Below are 25218 nucleotides of genomic sequence, written 5' to 3' on the forward strand. Positions count from 1 at the left end.
ATAACATATAATTCAGTCACGAATGTAACTAATTGCTAGGTATTCTTATTACAGTCATCATTTTTTAAGCTGTTTATATTTTTTAATTATTCGCTAGAAAAAAACGTTTAGCTGACTTCCATTCGGCCACAAACGTGCAGAGCGAACGCGTACAGTGGCGTACGACGACACAAGCTCGATAACAGTGAGATGGGAGTGCATGGGTCAAACTCCTCAAACTTTCAAAGCCTGCAGTGGCAAATTAAAACTGTGTGTTGTCATTCGAAAATTAAAAAACTTTAAAACATTAAAATATGTATAATTTTTAAAAATATCGTTTTTTAACGACTATAAACCGTGTACAAATTGTTTTCGAATAGCAATGAAAGTTCATTGATAAAATAATCACCCGGCATAAAATGTTTGAAAAATGATTCTTATTGTAATTCAAAATTAGGCATCGTTATTCATTGGGCCTGGCAGCGTTTAATAATAGTTTTTGATTTCCATAGAAAATTAGGAAATATATTATGTATTTAACTGTGCGATGCAGGGCGTATAGGTAAAAAATTACAATTTAAATACACGGGTATTGTATTCGTTAATAGTAATTACCATATGCAGTTACATCGTTACCTATTTGTTGTATAATGGGTTCGTTTTTTTCAAAGGTTAGTAATCAATATTCAATCTGTTAAATATTGGTATTGAAATAATCTAGTGGAAATATTAGCATAGATTAGATTCTGTTCTGCAGTTTTAATGTATTTTACATAATATACATATTATTTATTAATTAATTGAACCCAACGACTGTAGGCCGTGCACATTACACGCCGCACTGTTAACACGGCATTATTTTTCTTTGCAGATCGATTCCATGAGTTATGGATTCAATCAAATACATCAATATCACAACTGCAAGCACCTAAATTAAGTAGGTACCTTATGTTTCCAAACAATCCAAACTCCACATCATCATCTGTACCATCTAAGGTTAGTCCCAACGTTTTTCTCCGATGAACCAAGAAGAGGAGTTATAGGAGAAGTTGCCAGGAACGCAGCAGTAGTTGCAATAGTATCTACCTATCATCCTTATTCATTATCAGATACTTATTTCTACCTACATCACATACTATTTTGCTACTTAATAGAATATGTCACCACTATATAATATGTATGATACAAACATAATTTCGTTTCCTCTGTTATAATTATTTCATGTAGTAATCGTTAGTAATAAAATAAAATACAATAAGTTGTAATAGCTATAACTATTACAACTACTGGAACAATTTGCCAGCCAATTTCGCTATCAAATATAAAAATACTCTCCCCGGTATTAATAACAACTTAAACTTACCAAGATCGAAAATTGTTTGATTCAACCGACTCAGCATGGGCCATCCGCTTCTAACAGATCATGCCTATAAACATGGTCTAAAATCTAAATGTCTCTCCTCTTAGTGCATTACTACACCAAAGGCATCTGTGATCTTCAACATCCACTTTTTCATTTATCCAACACCAAAGTTTACTTAATTCCAGGAGTGCCTTCAATATCCCTCTCAACTTTTCCTCAATTTTCAACACCAATTCATAAATTGTCATCAACAAAATAATCAATTTTATTTAAGAAGCTGATTTTCCTATTTAGTAACATTGCTTTTCCTTATTGCAATTTTTTGTTTAATTTAGGTACTATATTGAAATCGTCAAGCTGTAATAGTTGTTAAATGTAAGCTAAAAAAAAAACTGAAGTTCATATATGATTAATGAATATACTTAATAATTATCTGTAATTTTTTGTTATCAATGTACAGGGAGGAACTGCAGTAAGTAGAAAAATATCTAATAATATGTTTAATGGTGAAAAAAGTACTGAAAAACAGATGAATCACCAATTGAGTCACATTATTAAATTAATAATAATTTAAAAATTGAAGATTTAACCAAAGATGACAGTGATGGATGAGGAAATGAAGAAAATTATGATTCAGATTAATAATAAAAATAAGCATTAAATAATGTATACAATATGTTGTTGAATTAATGTAGTTTCATAAAATTAATCAAAAATAACACAATGACAAGGCCACAACATTTTTTATAAACACTGAAATAAAATGTAAAGAATAATAGTTTAAAAAAAAATATACATATAATATTTATAGTTTAACTAAAACAAATAAAAAATTATAACTAAACTCTAGTATCACCATGTGTAGGTAAACGTTGAACCATTTATTTTTATTTAGTTAGGCTGATGAGGAGGTTCAGTGCTAAAGTATGGTGCCGAATCCCGTACAAGTAAAGTGTGGCAAACTCGACACACGTGTGAGTCCCTCATATTAGGCCCACTTTTTACTGTTCTTGACAAACAGGATGGACAAAATATTCGCCCACAATGTCTACAATGGTCCTACAAAATAAAAAAATAAATGAATAAAATAATCAGTTTTATTATTTTAGTACATGAAGAGTTTTCCAAATAACAAAATGAAGTACCTTTTGGATTTTAGGATCGGAGAATACAGCTCCACAATCACGACAGTCAATAATATCCTCTTCATGCTCCCATCGCACCTAAATAACACATTTATTAGGTTTATCTTTAGAATAATTAACATTTCTTCTATTACCAAAGTGCCAGATTCTCTGATACGTTCCAGTTCTTGTTGAAGTGACTGGGATAGTCGAACAAAATCACGTTGTACTTCTTCACTATTGGTCAAGTCAGACTGTAGAGCTACAATTTTATTTCGTTGTTCCAAAGCCATAGTTTCTAATTCAGTCTAAAATAAAATCCGAATATTAATTTACTCAATATTATAAATTATTGTATCATTAATAAGTGTCAAGTATTCAATACTTTCTACAATTCCGTTAATGAATTTCTAGCACTATATACAAATAAAAAAAAAATAAACAACTTGTGATAATCAAATAAGTAATCCGTAAGAAAAATAAACATATTTAAGTCAACTTCAAATATTTTTTTACAAAATGGCTTTGAACATTTTCAATAAAATCTAGCAAAAGCAATTTGCATTTACGTCATGCTACTTTAAATATAATTATAACTTAATTTCAACTATTATATTTTAAAGTGCTTATTTTTGTTTATATTGGTAGTTCTTTTTAAGAATTTTTTTTTTTAAGATTTAGTTTGGAAGTAACTATTTATTTGTTTTAATAAAAATTAATTCATCGATTGGTTATATTCAATAGCACACTCAATACACCTTTGACAGCCAGTAGCAGTAATAAATTTAATAAACATAATTATTTAATATGATACAAAGAACTTATATACATTCTTCACAGATATTTTTGTATTATGCAAATTGTTTACCTTTCTTTTAGTAACAGAATCCAATTGAGTGCGACAGCTTATTAGCTCTTTTTCACATCGGTTTGTATTTTTTATTTCCTCAGAAAAACGACTTCTTTCGTCCAATAGTTGTTTTCTGAAAAAATTATTCAACTAATTATTATTTATATATATACATAAATAGTGTGATCAAGTTTAGGCATAAGAAGTAGCAGGGTGGTGTGTTTAAAAAAAAGTTACAGCTCATTTCAAAATATTAATATGGTCGTTATTTCTAAATAATTTTAATGAGTGTTATATTCAGAATAATGTTAACAAAACACACTGTCTTGCTCTTTGAAAAATATTGTCATAATTTAATTATAAACTAGGTTTTTTTCTCTAGAACCCAAATTGATCTAGTTCTAGTGAGTAGACTGAGTAAACATGGTTTGTCTATGTTGAGCATGGGTGAGAGAAAGAAAACAAAAACTGCGCTGTGATCCTCTTAATGTATACTATAATTATAACAAATTTGTTTATTTGGATTTTGTTATTTGAAAAGAATTAGTGATTATTTACATATTATTTGTGTATGAATAGTAATTTAACAATAGATGAATATGGTTAAAATTTTGTTAAAAAAAGAACTAATCTGAATATATAGAAAAAATTACCATTTAAAAAAGCAAATAGGTTTTGAAAAGACAAAAGCAAAGACAAAAGGCTAACAAGTTAAAAATGTGTATTTTAGTACTCCATTCTACATCCTAACCTAAAAATACCCAATATTTTTTAGTATTATTCCTTTTTTCAAATTGAGTTTTTTATTTGTTTTACAACCATTAAGTCTGTAGCATTAAGCTTAGATTCATAGCAGTGAGAACTAATAATAATTAGTGCCTATATGGTTTTGTATGCAATAATTTAAATTTATTTCAAAATGCAAAATGTTTTAGTCATGACTACGGCTATTAGTCACAATACATTCATACATTTACATAGAACAACCCACTACCACTGTTTGAAAGTAAACTATTAATGTAATTCATATTTATTTTTAGCAAATTTAGTCAATGTGTACATTTTTTAATACATATTAAATACCACTATTGAACTCGGTAAAATGCATTAAAATATATATTGTATCGGTTGTCATTGAATAATTACTAAAAATATTGTTAAAATTATTTTAAATAATAAAAATACATACTCAAGAAAAGCCACTGTTGAATTCAGTCCTTGTATTTGGCTTTCAAAAATAGCTGTACTATTTTTTATTCTGTTAAATTCTTCTTCAATGGATTCTTTTACTATAGACATGGATATAAGTTCTTCATTACGTTTTAACAAATATTCTTGAAGTTCCTAAGAGAGTTCAACACATGACACATTTAATTAAAGAAAATATATTATTATTTATTAGCCTAAAAAATCACTAACCGCTACTGAACTGGGTAAATTAATTTCTTCATTTTGTAATTGTACAGAAAACTTCATGTGTTTCTCTTTTAAATCATGATTTTCTTCTTCCAATCTACAGACAATCCATAAGTTAATACAAATATTGTATTTCAATTTATTTTAGTGAAACAATACTTCAATATGCGTTGCTTCATTTTAGCACCATTTTCTGTACAAAGTTTTATTTCTTTCTGAAAATCTATCACTGTCTGTTCATATTGCAATTTAAGATCGCTAAGCACTTCATGTGATTGATCTGAGAAACTTTTCAATTCTTGTACCTACAGAATCCATTAAAATCAGAAATCTAATATATTTATTATTTAACAAATTATTAAATTTAAAATCTTTGAAATTGCCTTGTTTTTGTGTTCATCTAACTTTTCATTCCACTTTTCTTCCATCTCCTTACGATAAATAGTCTCTTTATCATGCTCATCTTTCAGCTTATCCATGGACAAAAGACGTTTGTCCGCTTCGTTTAATCTTTCTTGCATTTCTTCTATGCGAACTTTGAATAACGAACATTGTTCACATTTTGCCACATTATTATCTACAACAGGAATTAAATTCTATTATAAATTGTTCAGAGCAATACAAACAATTATTTATATACCAATTGATGTGTTTAGAGCGACAAAATCTCCAGTTGCTAAAGAATTAGATGATTCTTCTTGTGAATTACCTAAAAAAAGAAATTGTACATATTAAATAATTTTGAATCTATATAAGTAACTTAGCAAATACATACCAACAGTCAGCTTTTCAACAACATTATCCTTATCCTTTGATTCATTTAATTTAGTTTTATAGTAGCTGATATCTGTGTCCATTTCACGAATTTTTTCTTTTAGTGCTTCAACTTCTTCTTTTAATGGATCCACTAGAGCTTTATAAACATTATCTTCATCATCCTGAGACTAGAATAAGTAATTAAGAAAATTATAAAGATTATCTATGTAATTTATTCAAACAAAATATTTATGATTACCTTTCTGTAGTCATCAGATTCAGTGCTAGAAGCAAGATTTGTCATTTTTCTAGCAATAGCAGAAAGAACTGTACCAGGTACATTACGAATTTGTTGTTGTGTTGATTCACCCAGTATATTATTTCCCTGCTGGCCAATTAGCATTTGATTGCGACAATTTTTTAGTTCATTTTCCAATTTTTCATTCATTGCTTTGTATATTTTAGTTTCATTTTCACGCCGCCTCGATTCTTCCAAAGTTTCTAAATAAGTAAATTTTAAAATATTTAAGTAATATTTATAGGTAACTTCATCAAAAATATTACCAGCAACGACTTTATGCAATGAAGAAATCTCTTCATTATATTTCCGGGCTTGTTCCTCAAACCGTCCTTCCATTTCAAGTTTAGTTACAGTATGCTGGCTCTGTGATTCATCTAACTCATTTTGTAACCTTTTCAATTCGGCTGAGACAGTTGACATACGCTTGAGCTCCTCTAATAATTAAACTCATTATATTTGTGTCTTGCAAAATATTATATATGAAATTAATGGAGAAATTAATGGCATATATACAGATTATACAAAAATAAAGCAACAAAGCAATAACTGGTCACCTTCTTTTTGCAGTATAAACCCCTTCATTTTGGCGCGTTGCAAGCCAAACTCTTTTTTCTCCAATTGCAATTCATCAATTTGTTTTAGAAGCAAGTCCAAAGTCAACGGACCTGTTGATATAAAGAGCGTGCAACACCAACATAAGCATTGATAACATTTATTTTGTAAAACAAAAAATTAAATTAAAAACAATAAAACCTCCATAAAAATGAACACAAGTAATTCAGTGTAAACGTGAAACTCGGTGGATTAATACCTACAATGAGACCCATAAGTATTGGCAAATTAAACTTATGTGTATACACTGAATTGCTTGAACGATCGTGCAAAAAATGTGTTTGTAAAACATTGTAAAAATAACACACAGTGTGCAACAAACCAAAATATATAATACACATAAGAAGTCTTGTGTAGTTAGCAATATGAAAAAAAATACATATATATGTACACATAATATGTATATAAAATGTGTAATATGTATATGTATAGGTGTAAACACTTAGAAAAATGAACACAAAGAGGTAATAGGTGTGTGCGGCAGTAAAAAACTATAGGTTACCACGATTGTTGTCGTCGTCGGCAGTCGGCTGCAGTTCATCTCTCACGTTGTTCTCCATCATTCACGTACCGTACTCAGGGTGGGCCAATGTGGTGAACGGCAACTCAACCTGTTCACCGTGACGGCTCCCCACAACAGTGAACTGAAAAAACATGGGGAAAAAAATAGAAAATCAAATGAACGACGATCTGTTCAAACAAAACAGACTACCCACTGCACTCCACCGTCCGTGTGCCATATGCGAGCGGGCGATGCCTGACCCATACCCCCCCCCCCCAAATAACATTATTGATGGTGCTGAGAGACTACCAGGAGCCAAACCCATGACCGCTACTATACACACTCTGCTTACCTGACACAACGAGTTGGACAGCCGTTTTTGCTACGGCGGCAGCGAACCGCATCCGAAGGCGGAGGACATAATTTTGATGAGTCCGCACCGGTAGATCACCAGGGGCTAAACGAAATCCCTGTAAATTAGAAAACCGTGTCGTGCGTGGGTACCCAAAACTGATAGCGTCTACTTGTCGGTCGAAATAAAGAGTTCAAGCCTCAAGGCAAGTGTAATTAAAAAATATGTAACAAATAGCAATACTTTAATTATTATTATTGTAATACCGTAATAATATTATGTAAGTAAATAGGTATGTAGAGTTTTTTTTTTCAACAAGTTTGTATCTTGATAACTTACTGCCTAGCATGATAAGCTGATAAGACGCATTTTTTTTATATATAAATATAATGTATTCTTACTTATGCCATATGGACACAATATAGGAGGAACACTTTATTTTAAAGACGGAGTCATAAAAACCATGGCTAATTATTTAGCCATTCTTTAGTTTATACGTCTACAGCAAAGGTAATCGGTAAAAAAAAAACCCAAAACAAAAATACGGTAAAAAATCCCCGGTTACAACAATACTTGAAAAATATTCATAATTTAGTCCGAAGGCTCTTTCGAGATAGAAATAATTATTAGAAACATTATAAAATTTAAAAACATATAATATTTGAATGTTAAGTTTTAATTTGAAAATGACGATTCATTTAACAGCATGGCAAAAAAAATTATTTAGTCACGTTTATCAGTTTATTCTACATAGCACATTAGGATTTAGATTTTAGATTGGACTACGATTTCAACAGGCATTTTATTAATCGTGAGAAGTAAACAAGTCATCCAAAAATAGTATTTTAGTAATAGGTATACTATCTAGCTATCTACGTGTCAAGTCAACACTTAAAAAATATTTATCACACACGAGAACATTATTATGAATATTTAACTGTATATCTTTATATGACTGGTTAACGACAGCTGTTATAAATCGTCAAATATCATAACAGTCAACAGAATAGTTTAATTTGTAATTTATATTTTTTCGATTTTTTTGCTTATAGTATATAATATTATTTATCATTGGTAAAGCGTGTGATTTACCGATAAAACAGTAGATAAAGAAATAAATATGTAATATTATATTATTATTAAATTAAAAAAAACTATATTTAACACGTTAAAAAGTAAAAAGTTAAAAAGTACACACAACAAATGATACAATAAGTATTAGTCAAAAATTCAAAATATATAAATTGTGTTCAAAATATGATAATAGTTACAATATTATTTTTTAAGAAACAAACTTTTTTTTTATCTTCCAAAAAATATATAAGTAAATTATTACTATTCTTTATCGAGCGGTACCAACATACAATTAAATGACGTGGTAATAGATTTTCATTAGTCCTATGAATTTTTCTTAATATTTAAAATTTTAATATCGACCATAAACATTCTATTGTTTGCGTGTTAGCCCCATTTACAGGATTCACGAAATTTTCAGAATGATTGACAATTAAATGATTATAGCCAATATCATTTGGACTGGAGTAAGATTTCCATTCATCAGACCATCAGGGCATAGACACTGTGTGTAATGGCAAAATCTGGTGACAGTGGCCTTGAACACGGTCTCTAGGATTGTTCTGTGATCAGACACGATGGTACCTAGTTCCCGGCAAAACTTCTCTTTGTATGATCGGAATTAATGTATTTTTATCTCTTCAATTTTTTTAAGACGTTATCGTACATTATCGGCGTATCGCCTTGTATTTAGTCACAAAAGACATATTATCCGTTACCTATTAACAGTAGATCACACGCTTTACCAATGCCTATTATTAAATACTATTTCATAGTTTAAATCAATGATCAAAATGAATGCAATTAATATGAATTTACAATTTACATGTTATGTCAGAGTATTTAAAATCCTTCCCAATTATAAATATAAATAAACTTAGGAAATACTATACATTAATATACATTTCACAAGAATACCTAATTAACTGGTACCTAAATGGAAAAAAATCATAGAGTTAATAACTAATAATAAATTTACATACATTTTGAATACTTCTAATAAAATAAAAAAATGTATTTGTTGGAGCACAAAAATATGGATTAACATAAATCAATAATGAACAAATCTAAAATTATCTCTTTCTTAAATTTTAGCCTGTTTGCATTATAAATATCTGATTAATTATCCTTAGCAAAACATTGAGATAAAATATTCAACCAAACTTCCGTGTTTTCACCAGCTTTTGTTTCTTTTCTACTTCAGCTAATGTCTTTCTAATTTCTTGCCCATCTGTTCCAACTTTTTCATTTTCATCTCACCAGTATTTTGAGTTTTCACAAAAGTAAACAAACCAAATCATAGAATTATATTTTTGAATTTCTTGAACATAGTATATCTAAGAAGTATTGTAGTGCAATTTTATCATTTCCTGAATTTAACTGAAATCTATAAAATTAATTTTACTAAAAAATAAAAAAACCGTTTACATTGTTGTTATAATGAAATATAGAATACAGAATTTCAATAATATTCAAATCTATATTAAAAGCTTGATTTAATTTGCATTATTTGAGTGTTTTGCAAATAAATAATATAAAGTTCAGTACCGGTTCCTGGAATAAAACGATATTAAATTGTTTAAATCAATTTTTATTGAGTTCAATTATGATACACAGATCTGCATTCAAAATTCTTTTTGAATGGAATGATTTTAACATTGAATTCAAATTTATCACACCAATTACAGTGACTTACTCAATAACAAAGTACACTCGAAATTTACTATACAGCTGATCACCTCCTTGTCTTTTCTTCTTGCAATCAGTAGTTAGCAGTCTTATGAAATATTTGAATTTTGTACTAGTTAATATATCAGATAATTATCAAGCATTAATCGAATGTAAAAAAGTTACCACATGACAATAATGACAGGGTTTGGTAAGTTTCTGTAATTATCTAGTTATTTTGTCATTAAAGCAAATGTATGTTATTTCAAAGATAAATACATTAAGGTTTAAATTACAACAGTCTTCAGTTCTATTTCTCTATTTATTCCGAACATTTTTGCCAAAATTAAAAAAATAATAGGTATCAAATTATAATATTGTTTATTATATCATAATTATCATTTTTTTTTAAATTATAACTTACAACAAGCATATAAAAACTAAATATTCCTAAATAATAACATTCCATTGACCTATAGATTTTGCATGATGAAATAACTAATGTAAAAAACAACTTGTAAGGTAGTGATTCTATATTTTAACATTAAAAATACATTGTTTATAATAATTTTGCAACTACTTTCTCAATTTTCATTTATCAGTTATCTTAATTACATTAAACCTGAAAACAAAGAACAACAATTAATGTAAATTCGTTGTAAATTATAAAAAGTTGACATTACGGTTAGCTTCCTTGCATTGGCGAATAGCCTCATTAAATCCAGAACACAAAGAGATATCATCATTGTTCTGTGCACATTGCAAAAACTGTTTGACTTCAAAAGCACAAGCTCCACCTTGCTGGCTACTCTGCTCCATTGGCATTAGAGGAGCTTGTTGAACTTGAGGCTGTACCTCATCTCGGGAACCACCACCCCCGAACATTCCAGTGACTGCATGACCAACAGTGTGGCCCTAAAAATACATAAATTATCGTTATTAATTATATTTTTCCTGTAAAATTACAATTGTATTAATTATTATACATACAATGGCAGATCCAACAGCAACACCTCCAGCAGTGGCAGCCATTTGGGCAAATAATCCAGGCTGTTGTGGTTGAGCTTGTGGTGCTTGTGCTACTTGTGTTGGTTGGGCTTGTGGTGCTGGTGCACGCTGTTGTGTTCTAGCAGGGACTGCTGACCTAAAATTGTAATGTTCATTTAAAATATTATCTAGAATATTATAAACATTGTAGAACTTAAAAATTATAAGGTATTAGTTTCAGAATTGCATTGTACAATTATTTTGAAATTACTAAAATAATAGGTGATATAGATTATGAAAAATACTTTCTTCCAAATTATATTAATAGGAAACAAAGATTGGGGTAGAAACAAAAGGTAATAACATTTAAATGTCTTGATAGCGTCTTAGTAATGTTACATCATAGGTTAAACAGCGTAAATATTTTAGTGGTGCTAACTCCAGTGTGTTCTTGTAATAATTATAAATGATGTGTACATATTTTAAAATATTTATTGAATCATGTTAACCAATGATCAAATAACTTTCACCTAAGCTTTAATACAAAATAATAAATAATTTACTTTAAATATATTTTACGACAAATGTTGTCAAACATGTCTGAATGACTCCAAGAACAACAATTAGAGCCAATCTATAGTCCACATTATGAAAAATATACATTGACATAATTACTATTGTTTTTAAATCTACAAAGCTTGGGGACACATAATTTTAATATCAAAACTATAAATACTACTGTGCGAATCAGGATAATATTTTGATTGATAAACACATTATTTCATGTATTTCGTTTAATGGGTATTATGTTTTTGAAATCTTTTTCACCATTTCTTTATGTTTGAAAATGACAAACTAGGGTTTATAATTTTATATTCGATAAAATTATCATTCTGTACAAACATAATTAATAAATTACAAATTTAGTTTTGGATAAACATTAATTACATAAGTAAGTTAATACATTGATTTATTATACACAATTATCAAAATTATATTTATACATCAATTATTTGTTGAAATATAGGTGCCCAATAAGACATTAACTAAAAATTTAAAATAGGTAGGTACCTATGTAAAACAGAATTATATTTATTAAATGTAATATGTAAGAAAATTACTATACATATCAGGTTTAAATAAATATAATTAAATCAAAATTAAAATATAACACCTATGTATTATTTGAATGACCTCATTTAAGTTGCACAATGGTGTGCAAATTCTTATAATACCTATGTTGCCCATAGGATATTAGTAAGGAAATAAAATATTGCCAACTTTTTTTTGGTACATAAACAAGACTCCAAACCAGAAAATAAATGTAGATAGTTCATGAAATCCAGAAGTTTTATACTCACTAATTACCTAATTATTTACTTCATCAAATATTATATAGGAACCTACAGTAAAAAAATATCCATGTTTTCTAAATGATTAATTTGATACAATTCAGAATTACAATTGGTAGGTACTGCAAGAACTATTATTTGTCTGATTATTGTTGATTGATATACATAAGTAGGTATAATTATGCATCTATGAATTAATGTGGATAACAAAATAAGTTTTCACAGCAATCAGAGTACATGATTAAATATTAATTATTTTAAGATTTTATAAAAAGTTTAAAGAAATTGAGATTGTTGGTTAAATTATTAATGTACCTATTAATATTATACTTACTTATTTTAACCATAAAACAATTATTAGAATGTATTTTATTTCAAAAACATATATCTAGACAAATCAATACCTCTCTCCTTTTCTCTACATTGTCATTGATAGACATTCTGAGCTACAAAGTAGCGGTTATAGAAATACAACCAGTTGTACTCGGTTTTCCAATTATAATCCGAATTACCATAGGTATATTATAACTATAGGTATTTCTTTATTATTTTTATATTTAGAATTTATACAATATGACTGTTGATTAGACATCATTATTAATAATATTATTATTCTTAAAAAGTACATATTTAAATTTAATGAGACATTCTTATTACAGCCTGTAACGTTCATCAACAACGACACAATGTATTAAATTTGCTTCATTAATAAATTAAAATAATTTTTATAATTAGATAGTGACTAGGTAGTACTGCTACATTTTAAATACACTAATTTGATTTATTTTTAAACAGTGGAATTTTTTTCCAACTAGGTAGGTACATCTACACAAGACGAAGGTTGTAACGTTACAGGGTTGTCTATCGCGTACTAAAGAACCACGTTTTTCGAAGGGTTGAATTTAAAACAAGTCTAATATGGAAAGAAATTTACGAAACAGTGAAATAAATTCAACACCGATATCACTATATCACGTACATGATGAACGTTAAACGTTATAATTTATAGATAACCTTGCCGGAGGGGCGACCGACAAAGAGCAAAGTTAGCGAGGGACTTACCTTCTGGGTGCAGGTGACGGAGAACGTCCACGTCTGGCCATTTAGTCGTTTGGTTTACACGAAAATAAAACAAATTTCACAAATGGAAAAAGTCTTTATGACTGGATTGGAGAAATCTGAAGAAATTAGCGTAATGGCGTGATTCGGTGCAACACTATAATGCGGAATCGTACTGAGCAATGAGAATGACGATAGGTGGTATTAGTATTTTGGTTATGTAAAAATTAAACTATAAAAAAGCTTATGACGCGATTGTGTATGTTGGTGGGGCAGAACAAACAGCTGTGGGCTGTGGTGAGTTGCGAAATCGTGACAAGATATTTTCTAGAAGTTTCTCGGCCGTGGTGTTATCAATAATTATAGTATCAGCTCAGAAGACGTGGTACTGAGTGACGTTTGAAACCTCTTTGGGCACCGCGGTTCGACCGGTAAAAGACGCGCGCTCTCGTTCGTTATCAACTTTCGACTGTTATCAGTTATCAGCCGCAAGTTGCAACCGACTACGACTACTTCCGATATTAAAGCTCAGAGCTTTTTTTTAATTTTTCCACTCTCGAATCTCGATTCCGCATTTTCGCAGTTTTCCTCGCTGGGTTCCTGCTTCTCCCCCCCTCCTCGGTCGACCGTCAGCCGTCGGCTGCCCGACGTAAACAACACAGCACCGCATCATCAATATAGCACAAAACAGGTCCAGTGATCAGCCATCCGTCGAGCACGTGCGCCGTCCACGCGAGATAAAACCACGACCAAGACCTGACGATGACGCGGTCTGTCCGCTGAGAAAATGACGCTGCTGCGCGATCGCACCAATAAACGAGCTTCGTCCGTCGCGATCGGGCCGCGAACTCCGCCACTGCTGTTGAGTGTGGCAACAGACGCATTTTAACCTTGGCCGGTTGTTGCGCCGTAATCTTTGACCCGCCCCGAGACTCGACTACTGCCAGACCGCAATACGCACTGCGATGGAGTGCGCCAACCTAGACGAGTGTGTCGAGAACTGGGATTCGATAGCTGGCGACTACAAGACTCTCGAGGTACGTTGTACGACTATATTTTTATTAGTGTTATAAAATCTTCAGAGATCTTGGCTACGAAACGATTCCCTATATAAATCGAGTGTGCTACGATACTGTTGCCATTACAACCTAGGCTTTTCTGTTTTCTCCATCAATAGGTACTAGGTTTTCTTATGTCTTCCCCGTGCTCAAAGATCCAAAACCATAGTTAAAATTCTGTCTCATAGACTTGCACTTAAATAATTAGTTATAGGTACCTATAATATTATGACAGATATGATCGAATAACATATTTCTAGATTAAAATATATTTAAAATTTTGATTTAATAGTATTGTAATTAATACGATAGATAAGTAATAGATAGGTATAATACATCATTATACATGATTTATGTAATGGTCCATAATTTAATGGACTGGTCATGGGTCATTCTTTGATCTTTTCGGGACTCTAAAACTGCTATAGGCCCTAATTATAGTAAAATACTTTAAAACATTCTAAATCAAGTGGTTAAATTAGGACATTAGTCAAAAATATTATTATAAGTTACCTACTGTTGCTCTTAGTATTTCAAAGTAGGTATTATAATATAAATGTACCTATCGAATGACTTCTGGATCAACCATATCACTTTCAAATTATTTTTATTGAATTTCAGTATTTTTTCTTTTCTTTACTAAGTATTTGTTGTTGTTTTATTTCATCTAGGTAGTTTATTAATGTGCAACCAACAACTTCTACAATTTTACATTGAAATTAGATTTTATGATATCAGATCCTTCTAAATTATAATAGGTACCTACATTGTACACAATAAAATAATAATTAGGTGTACAATATAATGCATATGGTTATCATTATCAAAGAATAATAACAGTTGTGGCACATATTATATAAAACCTATTTACTTATGATCGTTATTAATTAGTACCCGTATAATAAGTTAGGTGGGTACCGTTAAGTACCGTAAAATGTTGTTCTTATAATAATAATTTATTTTTATTTTTAGAATGCCAATAAAGAATATTTAGCCAAGGTAGAAGAGGTTAGTGATCTTCAAGGTCAGTGTATGAAACAAGTCAGTCACCAAAAATATCGATTAAATTTTATTGCAAAATCTTTAAAAAAGTAATTTTAATTAAATTCTGTCATTTTGACAACTTATAGTCTAATTTATTCTGGGTTATTGTTGTTTAGTTTTGAAAATGATGAACGTCAAGACATCGTACAACGACTTTGGAAAGATATTAACCATCGTCGCCAACAACTGTCGGATATTGAACAATCACTACCCAAACCCAATGGAACATACTTGAAAATTATACTGGGCAACGTAAATGTATCAATTTTGAATAAAGAAGACAAGTGCGAATATTTTAATTGAAAAAAATCAATCATTGTTTGACAAATAAAATGTGTTACAGATTCCGATATAAAGATGAATATGAAAAATTCAAATTGGTTCTTAGCATTATTGGTTTCTTTTTATCTCTATTGAATTTGGTGACACATAGACGTGGAATCGAATTGACCTTTTTGTTTCTTTTGGTCTGGTATTATTGTACATTGACAATACGCGAAAGCATATTGAAAGTAAATGGCTCCAAAATCAAAGGATGGTGGAGGGTACATCATTTTATATCTACTGTGGCTTCAGCCGTACTCCTCGTTTGGCCAAATTCCGAAACGTGGTTCATATTTAGGCCACAGTTCATGATATTTAATGTACTCATTAGTAAGTATTATATTCTAATTTAATGTTTAGTCATTTCTAACTGTAATATACTTCCAGGCGTAGTTCAATCATTCCAGTTTGTATACCAGCAAGGAGTTCTATATAGACTTAAAGCATTAGGCGAACGTCATAACATGGATATCACCATTGAAGGTTTCCATTCTTGGATGTGGCGTGGTCTTAGTTTCCTACTGCCATTCTTGTATCTAGGATATATTTTCCAATTGTACAACGCATATACATTATATAAGTTGTGTTATCATCCACATGCCACTTGGCAGGTCAGTAAATACAATTAAATAATACTTTATATTCGTCAGTTTAAATAATATCCTATAATAATCAAACTCTAACACAGATTTTTATGCAATTTCCGTCTAAATTATAAAATAGCTAAGGCATACCTTTAATTATAAGATTTTATATTTAATAAAAAAAATTACAAAAACCAGGATAAAATAATTATTTTTATGGCTGTGTTTCATAATACTGATATTTATTTTTATTACACATCATAGTATAATAAAATGTGGCTAAAAACAAATACAATACAAGAGCTTGTTGTTAAAATATCTATCTAAAAACCAATATTTATTTAACTGTACAAAAGTGATAATTAAAAAGTCAACAATAAGTACATTTGTGATTAAATATTTTTTGAGATGTAAATATATTTTATAGGTTATGTTATTTATGTGTTTTTAAATATTACAAATTTAAATTACAATGAACAACTAATTCTGGATCTGTTGCCCTTTTAAATTATTAGTTATGACTTGGAATCATAAGTTTTAGCATTTGCACATTTTTTCTGGTAAGTCTTAGAACGTTTAAACTCTAAAATAAGATTTCTATACAAATTCATTTCACACATTCCCAGTGTCATATACAATTTTCTTTTAACACATTTTTGCATATTTATAGTTTTTAGTGCTATTTTGATAATTTAAGATTGTAAACAAAAAGTTGTACAATAGATTGTTTTTGATATTATAATTTCAATGTTGTATGATAAAGACAAATTAACTGGCTAAACTTAATATCATGTGTAACCAAAAAATATTATCATGTACTAATTATTTTTATATACTATTTAGGTTCCTGTTTTGTCAGGGTTATTTTTTATATTGTTCTTGGGAAACGCGGTTACTACTTCAATGGTAATTCCAGAAAAACTAAGAGAAGTAAAAATAAGACGAATTATTAAGGTAGTATTAAAAATATATTAGACCAATATTCATGTCATATAATTAAATAACTATTTATAGACGTATACTCGAAAAATGTCTGGCAATCGACTCGGAGCTGACCCCAAAAAAAGTGACTGAAAAACTAAGTAAGAATTATAATTTAAATCAATGTTTTCTTAGTCTCTTTTTTTTTTAAATAGTTGTATTATTATTATTATTATTATTATTAATAAATAAATTATTTATAGGAATACATGGTGTAACATTTAGAATTTAGATTTTTTATTTAATACACCATCACACATTATTTTATAATGTTATGTATTTGTTTTAATATACCAATTTAATTTTGTATTTAAGGCGTTATTAAAAATCTATTAACAGAAAGTCCTTGTTATTCATTGCACAATTATAGAAGATATTCCTTTGAAGCAGATGAGAACAAATTTGTATAAAGTATAATAACAAATATTGAACAAGTTATATCATTATTAGAATATTTTATTGATTATTAAGTTAGATGTTAGGAAACTAACATTTTACTTCTTTTTTGGATCTTTCAAACCAGCTCCGGCATTAAATTTGAAAAATATAATATCCCCGTCTTCAACAATGTAATTTCGGCCCTGTTGTCTATACTTTCCTGCAGCCTGAAATTAACAATTTTATATTAAAGTGTTAGTAGGTACCTATAAATAAATTAATGAATAAATAAGCATTTCATTAATTACTTTGCAAGCAGCTTCAGTTCCTTCATTTTTGAAATCTTCAAACTTCATCACTTCAGCCATAATGAATCCTTTCTCAAAATCCGTATGAATTCTTCCAGCTGCCTGGGGTGCTTTAAAACCTTTCTATAACCAATGAAAAAAAAAATAAAATACAACTTAATTTTATGAACAATTTACTATTATATATTTACTTGAATAGTCCAAGCTTTGACTTCGTCATGTCCAGCAGTGAAAAAATACTGTAACTGCAATGCTTTGTAACCTTGGATAATGATTTTGTCCAATGCACTAATCATAAATATTTACATAAAAAATAGGAATAATAATACATTTTGGTAGATTTTATCAAACTTAATTTCTTTCTCAGCTAACTCAAAAGTATCCAAAGTCAACTTCACAATTTAACCATAACAGATTTAAAAAAAATTCCAAATTAATTCTGTCATACTCAAACCTCTATTGTTTATTTGAACAGTTTGATTTCAAATCTCAATTTTTCTTGAATTTCTAACTTAAAATTTGATGTTTTTTTTCTAATAACTAACCTTGTAGCCTGAACATCTTCCATGTATTTTTTGCGTTCTGGTACTTCCATTTCAATAATTTTATTTTCAAAAACTCCACTAAACGGTATAATAATTGCACCAGGATCATTTTTGTCAACCCATTCTTTAATTTTTATCAACCACTTGTTCTTTTTTCTGATATAATCTTTTTCCGATAGATTTACTAAATAAATGACTGGCTTTGTTGTAATGAACATATGTTTATTGAGAAATTCTATCTGAAAATAATAAAATTTATCAGTATTTTAAGTTATCCAAATTCTGGTTTATTGTTAATTACATCAAGAGCGCTCCAATCGCCAAACCTGATATGTTTATTTTCATCGACTAAAATAGTTTTAATTTTTAGAAAAGTGTCCTGCAAATATAATTGAAGTGTTAAAATCATTTAAACTGTAACTGAATAGTGACTGAATAGGTGCAACCAACATACATATTCTGGCTTGAGTTTCTTATCTCCACCGCGTATAGCCAATTTTTCAAGTTTTTCCAAATTGACATTAAAATATTCCTCATCTTTTAAACGTAATTCTTCATTAATAACTTCCATATCTTTAATAGGGTTGACTTCACCCTCGATGTGAATTACATCCTCAGCTTCAAATGCACCTAGATATAACATATATTAGTAATTATTGGCTATTATGTGAAGAATGATTATAACTATTACAATTTTTTCAGTGTAAAAGATAACAAAGAATTGCAACTTCAAGACTTAGGTATACGATTGTTAAAATGTATAGATGAAGACATCTTAAAATATTTTCATGTAACAATTAAAAAAAAATAAATTTTAATGAATAATTAACATTGCACAATAGTTATGTTTTATTTATTAATTTTTGAAGGGTACATACAAAATAATACATTTATGTATGTTTAACAATAATAACAATAGGGAAAAAATACATAAAATAAAACAATATTTTGTATTTTGTTTTTGTAAAAAATCATGTCAATCATAATAAAAAAATATCAACACAATTCTAACTTAGTATACGGTGTTTAAAAACAAATATATTCTTACTCTAAACTATTTGCTGCATTCAAAATAATTATGTATTTACCACTTAGTAACATATTATACTAAATGATTATCATATTTTGTTTTGTTTTATTTCAATTCTTTAAAAAATTTGTTTTTTGTATCATGATACAAGAAAGCATACACTTTATAAATAAGCTATACGTTTAAATTTTAAATGTTTTATTTATGAATATCAAATTTAATATCATAACCAATAAATTAAATTAAATTGAAGGCTATTATATAATATACCTATACAAAATCATATATAAGATTTAAATACTGCCATACTGGTTAGCAAAAATAATCTAAATCAAAAACAAAAAACGAGTTTTATAAAATTAAGAAAATATTATTCATAGCAAAGTATGTACATCATTTTTAGTTTCTGTCTAATTAGTATAGAAGTGTAAAATTGTTGATTTTAAAATAAAAATTTAAATTTATGATTTAGAGATGTTACAATGCCAATAGACTCTTTATTATTATATTTCGTAACTTCCAATCATTGATCAAGATATCTTACTGTCACCCCATAAATGATCAACACTTTTCAAAATAAACATAGTTCAGCTCACTAATTCTAGATCATTTTACACTATTTTAAATTTAAATTAAACTTACGGCACAAATGGAACAGAGCATCACACGCTTTTATGTGTGACAAAAAGGCATTCCCAAGACCTTGGCCTTCTGCAGCTCCTTTGACTAGCCCGGCTATGTCTACAACATTCAAAAATGCTGGGACTTTGCTGGGAAAAAATATAATATATAAACAAACATTGTAAACCAGTCTAGAATTAATGTAACCTAAAAACTTAAAAAATCTAAAACAATTTTTAGTTTGTACTTTTGTACTTCACAATAACAAATAAGTATAGAGAAATCTAAACTTGATAGATAAAATAAACATAAACAATACAGTAATTGGTGTCAAATATTGATTACACAGTAATTATGACATGGCCGAAGAGCTCAACAGGTATTTATGAAAGGAAACAACAAAAATTACTTTTAAATGCTAAAAAATTCACTTAGATAATCTAAGTCAGGAAATTGAAAAACAAAATGTTAAAATAAATTAAATCTCTAATGCCTGAATCCTTCTAGGTATGCCATCCTAGAGATCAAAAAAAATAATCCTAGCACTGATTGTTACAAATTATAATATATATTGTAAACTTGTAAGTGTATCAAGTAGGATGATGAGTACCACATATCTAGGTTCATCATTATGTATATGGATGTTGTGTCTCATCGGGCGTATATAACGACGGAGAGTTGTATATACAAGTATAAAACTAAATTAAAAGTGTATAGTGGTGTACCTACGACCTACCTACCGGCTATCCCGCGTCCGGAATTAAAATCCCGTTAAACCAAAGGGTGAATTACGAGGGGAAAATTTTTAAATTACAAAGCCCACCGGGAACGACCGTTGATTGGATTTTTTCGTCCTCTGGAATTACACGTCGGCGGTGCGCGGATGGGTGGGTACAACCACAGCTACCGACCGAGATTTCCTCCCAATAAATCAGTATACCCGACGGCGGCGGTGGCGGCGCCGAAGTGGTTGTGGGAACTGGGAAGCCATTCCGAAGGTATTATAGGTACCAATCTACACTTATTGCGCGATGTGAATGAAAACGAAAAATTGTCTACCTCATATTACATTAATATACCTCGCTGACCTTATTAATAGCTAGGTCACATTAAGAGGGCCAGGACTCTGTCGGTTTTTGGATTTTTACCCGGTCCGTCGTCCCCGCGGGCATTCCGTCGGACTGCAGGGTACTTATATAAGTTACGACCTACAAATAAGAGGAGGTATAGGTACCTAGAACCTGCAGCCTCATATAATATTACAAAAATACAGAATGCTTTATTATAGCGCCGACAATATTTTTGGCACCGCCGTACCTGTACAGTAATTTGTAAACATGATTTAATGGGCTATTAAAGTTAATTGCGAGTGATCCGCCGGCTTCTGTTGTAGATTGTAAAAACCGTCATTATTTTTAATATAATATAACCAATGAAAATTACGCGTTTTTCGTTGTATTTTCATCATATGATACACGTGAATATTGTTCCAAACAATATCAAATATCCCAAACCATTCAAAAACTGATTTAAATTTATATTTTATCTATCTACTACATAATAGCTAAGGTGTTTAGCGCATTCATTATTTTATTTGAATCAAATACTTTTTTTTGTTGGTTTTTATATTTAAATTGTAAACGTCTAGTCGTGATATTGTATTACATAGGTACATCTATAAATTATAATATTTGATAGATTTTAAGTTAATACTTTGACATGTCTATAATAGTTATGAATGCATTTTACTTGGAATATTAAAAAAAAAATACCTAATAAGATTTAAATGACTCAAGAGTATGTCAGCTCACTGTTCGTTTTCTCTCTCTCTCTCTCTGGCTCAAACACAACTTGGACTAAACGCATTTGTATGCAGAATCATTTTTTTTATGTTTTCGAGTACGAGTAAAATCACCCATTGCAAAAATTATAGAGAATATGTTAGGGAGAATGATATTATCTCATTATCTACATTTCTAATTATCATGATTAAACATCATTTAAATTTACAAACATTGTTTTTTATTATGAAAGCCGAATACCAACAAAGTCAAATAATAATAAAATATAAAAGCAGTATGTCAAACCTTTAAAAATAATATTATCTTCTACAATATATGTAATAGGTAATTTTATATAAAAGCTAAAAAGTTTAGGTGTGAGTTTTGTATCTACGTTGAACGTGGGTCTGAGAGAGAAAACAAATATTGACTTTTAGTAAAAAAATGTATTTGCCAATTAAAATTGTAAATCAATTTTTAAATTTGAAAAATCTACTAAGATATCTAAAAATATATCTCTAAAATGAATTAACTATGAAATCGCTCTTCTTTATGCCTGTATAGTATGGTTTTGAGTGTACTATCATCTAATAGGTCATTATTACAATGACATCCATTACGGATGTGTTCAATTTGAATTCAATGATAAATCTTTGAAACTCTATTTTATAAGGATATCTTATGATTGAAAAGTCCAACTTAAGAACAGACTATAGCCAATTTTTTTGGAAATACAAGTTTATCTGTTTTCTGATAAAGAAGAATTTTGTCCCCACCATCCCCCAACCGGGCATGGCAGAAACCTACGGCTGCCCACTAGAAATTCTGTCAAACAAACACACACGTGTTCCGTAACCCTACAGTTCCGAAAACCCTACAGTACCACAACCTACAGCTAATGGCTTAAGTTGTCGAAGCTTAAACAAATAAAAAAAAAGAATTTTGTCCATACAATAACAAGGAATTATATTATACCTCCTGAAAAATTTCAAAATATCAAGAGTCAGTTCTCACACTGGACTTAACAATTTATTTATACTACTATTAGTATCTACAGTATATTGAACTACTTTTTACCAAAATCATTGCTACTTCTTAGGTATATCATATTAATACCATATTAATTATTATAATAAATAATATTATATCTATACTACGTATACATATTATACTATCATTTTTATTAACTTCTCAATACCACATACCAAAGAATATTGTGAATAGGTTTGTAATATAAATAGCTGAACATTAATCTAAATATATCAAAAATTTCAATTTTTAATTCACTATTGATGAACATTGTTTAAAAGATTATTAAATGCAATTCTTAATAATTGTAGTAGATACTAACCTGGTTGGTTTGAAATATTCAACTAAATAATCAAATCGCTGATCAGGTACTGGTACACGACTTGCTAGAAGGGAATAAAAAAAATCATATCATTAATTTATAATTACAATAATTATATTTACAATAGTTAAATACAGTGGTGTGGAACACATATTTAAGACAGATATTTAAATATTGAACCATATAAATTGGATGTAGGTGGTGTGTAAAAACAATTTATTGAGTAAAATGAATACTTTTATACATATATGTAAAAATATTGTAATTACTTTATTCAATAAATCATAGTAGGTAGATATAAAAAGTATTTTATTTTCTTTACCTAAAAACAAATTGAAATATTAAAAAAAAAATTGACTGGCTTTTAAAAAATGTTATTTATTTTGTATAATATGTTCTTCCTTGCTAATACCAATAGATATGACTCTACATTTTAGGGAAATACAAATAAATAACAGATAAAATAATAAACCTACAATAAAATTACTTAACAACCAGTTTAGAGAAAAAAAATTTAATGAAGAATTTGCTTACATTGTTATAACTCATTACTCATATAAATATTATAAATTACTCTTGGCTTAAAAATTATAATCCATAAACATGTAATATAGTATTGTTGGCACTTTAGATATTTAGTATTTCACATTTTAATATATTAACTAATATTGATAAAAAAATACATTTTCAAATCTAAGGCTTTGGCCTCAATAGCACCCCCTCCTGTTTTGTATAGTATATTGATATTATCTTGGATATTTTTGAGTGAAAATGAAACATTATTGATATTTAAGCTCATTGTATAGGTCTTGAATGATGAAATGGATTATGATGTCTTAGTTAATAACTAAACCAATTTTTGAATCGAATTCAACACCACTGGCAAAACAGATAGATACTAACTATATTATAAGGTATTATACTAATTTTATAATAAATTACAAAAAATACTTATTTTCATTAGGATCGATGGTACAAAATGGAAAATTTTCAGCTGCAGCTTCACTTTTGGTGAGGACATTGAAGAATGTCGACTTACCAACATTTGGAATACCAACGATTCCAACCTTCAAATTTGTGCCTACACGTCCAATGAGTGGTTTCTTCTCAGGTTCTTCAACTTTTTTGGGCGGCATGATGTTTACAGTTCTAATTAATCAACATTATATTTCAATGGTTAAGTAATGATGTACTAATCAGTAATCACCTAATTAATAATTATAACATAAAATGGTTCGTCTACATTAAACTGCACAGTTATTACAAATATTTTTTATTTTTTTAAGTATATACAACAATAACCATTTTAATACTTACACACAATTGGTGTAGTGTTTATTATTAAAACTTAACTACTAAAGTTAAATTTAATATTAGATTTTAGAACTAAAATCTAAATCTACCGACAGTATATTACTGTATTGAACAATTGAACTTCAAAATGTGCTTCAATCGAGATAGTTCTATCTGTTATCATTTATTGTCACTACTGATACCAATGTTTATATCCACGCCGACTTTGAGGTTAATTTTGAAAAATTATGTATTTATGAATTTATGATCTACACATTTTACACAAAATCGGTTATTACATATTATAGATACTGCGATTAATTATAAAATAGTTTAAAATAAACTGTGTTGTACTCCTGTTAATTGTAATGGATGGTAGGTAATGTATCTTTTTCGTGAATATATACATTTATTTGCAAATTGCGTATTTTCAATTTTGTCTATCGCTTACTGCTTAGGCAATTACACGAACAAATCTTTCTATTTTAGAACGTGGTAAACGGTAATAACCATGAACTATGGTCA

At 29.0% G+C, this 25218-nt stretch overlaps 4 protein-coding genes across 5 annotated transcripts; 1 reads left to right on the plus strand and 3 right to left on the minus strand.

Moving 5' to 3' along the window:
- Positions 1-2006: 2006 nt before the first annotated feature.
- LOC111041669 (early endosome antigen 1-like) lies at positions 2007-7741 on the minus strand. Of its 2 annotated transcripts, XM_022326023.1 has the most exons (15): positions 7256-7740; positions 6904-7045; positions 6344-6454; positions 6053-6223; positions 5748-5989; positions 5508-5676; positions 5373-5441; positions 5116-5309; positions 4892-5037; positions 4736-4829; positions 4506-4660; positions 3335-3449; positions 2622-2774; positions 2488-2565; positions 2007-2401 (listed from the first exon to the last, which is right to left on the minus strand). In XM_022326023.1, exons 2-15 carry the CDS (start codon positions 6962-6964, stop codon positions 2234-2236), a joined length of 1926 nt encoding a protein of 641 aa, XP_022181715.1. In that variant the 5' UTR covers positions 6965-7045; positions 7256-7740; the 3' UTR covers positions 2007-2233. The 2 variants fall into 2 exon arrangements, with proteins under 2 accessions (XP_022181715.1, XP_022181716.1); XM_022326024.1 differs by lacking the exon at positions 6344-6454 and having other exon boundaries at positions 7256-7741.
- A 2771-nt stretch (positions 7742-10512) lies between these two features.
- Positions 10513-13665, minus strand: LOC111041673 (coiled-coil-helix-coiled-coil-helix domain-containing protein 2). The gene is made up of 4 exons (XM_022326027.1): positions 13399-13665; positions 10988-11141; positions 10681-10912; positions 10513-10619 (listed from the first exon to the last, which is right to left on the minus strand). Exons 1-4 carry the CDS (start codon positions 13437-13439, stop codon positions 10609-10611), a joined length of 438 nt encoding a protein of 145 aa, XP_022181719.1. The 5' UTR covers positions 13440-13665; the 3' UTR covers positions 10513-10608.
- A 205-nt stretch (positions 13666-13870) lies between these two features.
- Positions 13871-19448, plus strand: LOC111041672 (transmembrane protein 120 homolog). Its single transcript, XM_022326026.1, has 8 exons — positions 13871-14432; positions 15426-15544; positions 15614-15781; positions 15841-16151; positions 16209-16432; positions 17249-17359; positions 17420-17487; positions 19320-19448. The coding sequence occupies exons 1-7, from the start codon at positions 14361-14363 to the stop codon at positions 17477-17479; spliced, it is 1065 nt and encodes a 354-aa protein (XP_022181718.1). The 5' UTR covers positions 13871-14360; the 3' UTR covers positions 17480-17487; positions 19320-19448.
- Positions 17822-24848, minus strand: LOC111041671 (obg-like ATPase 1). Its single transcript, XM_022326025.1, has 10 exons — positions 24718-24848; positions 24356-24549; positions 23401-23461; positions 20290-20417; positions 19072-19247; positions 18919-18996; positions 18618-18856; positions 18264-18360; positions 18073-18195; positions 17822-17991 (listed from the first exon to the last, which is right to left on the minus strand). Exons 2-10 carry the CDS (start codon positions 24534-24536, stop codon positions 17881-17883), a joined length of 1194 nt encoding a protein of 397 aa, XP_022181717.1. The 5' UTR covers positions 24537-24549; positions 24718-24848; the 3' UTR covers positions 17822-17880.
- Positions 24849-25218: the final 370 nt, after the last annotated feature.

The sequence above is a fragment of the Myzus persicae genome, unplaced genomic scaffold (assembly GCF_001856785.1).
Source record: "Myzus persicae strain clone G006 unplaced genomic scaffold, MPER_G0061.0, whole genome shotgun sequence".
Lineage (NCBI taxonomy): Eukaryota > Metazoa > Arthropoda > Insecta > Hemiptera > Aphididae > Myzus > Myzus persicae.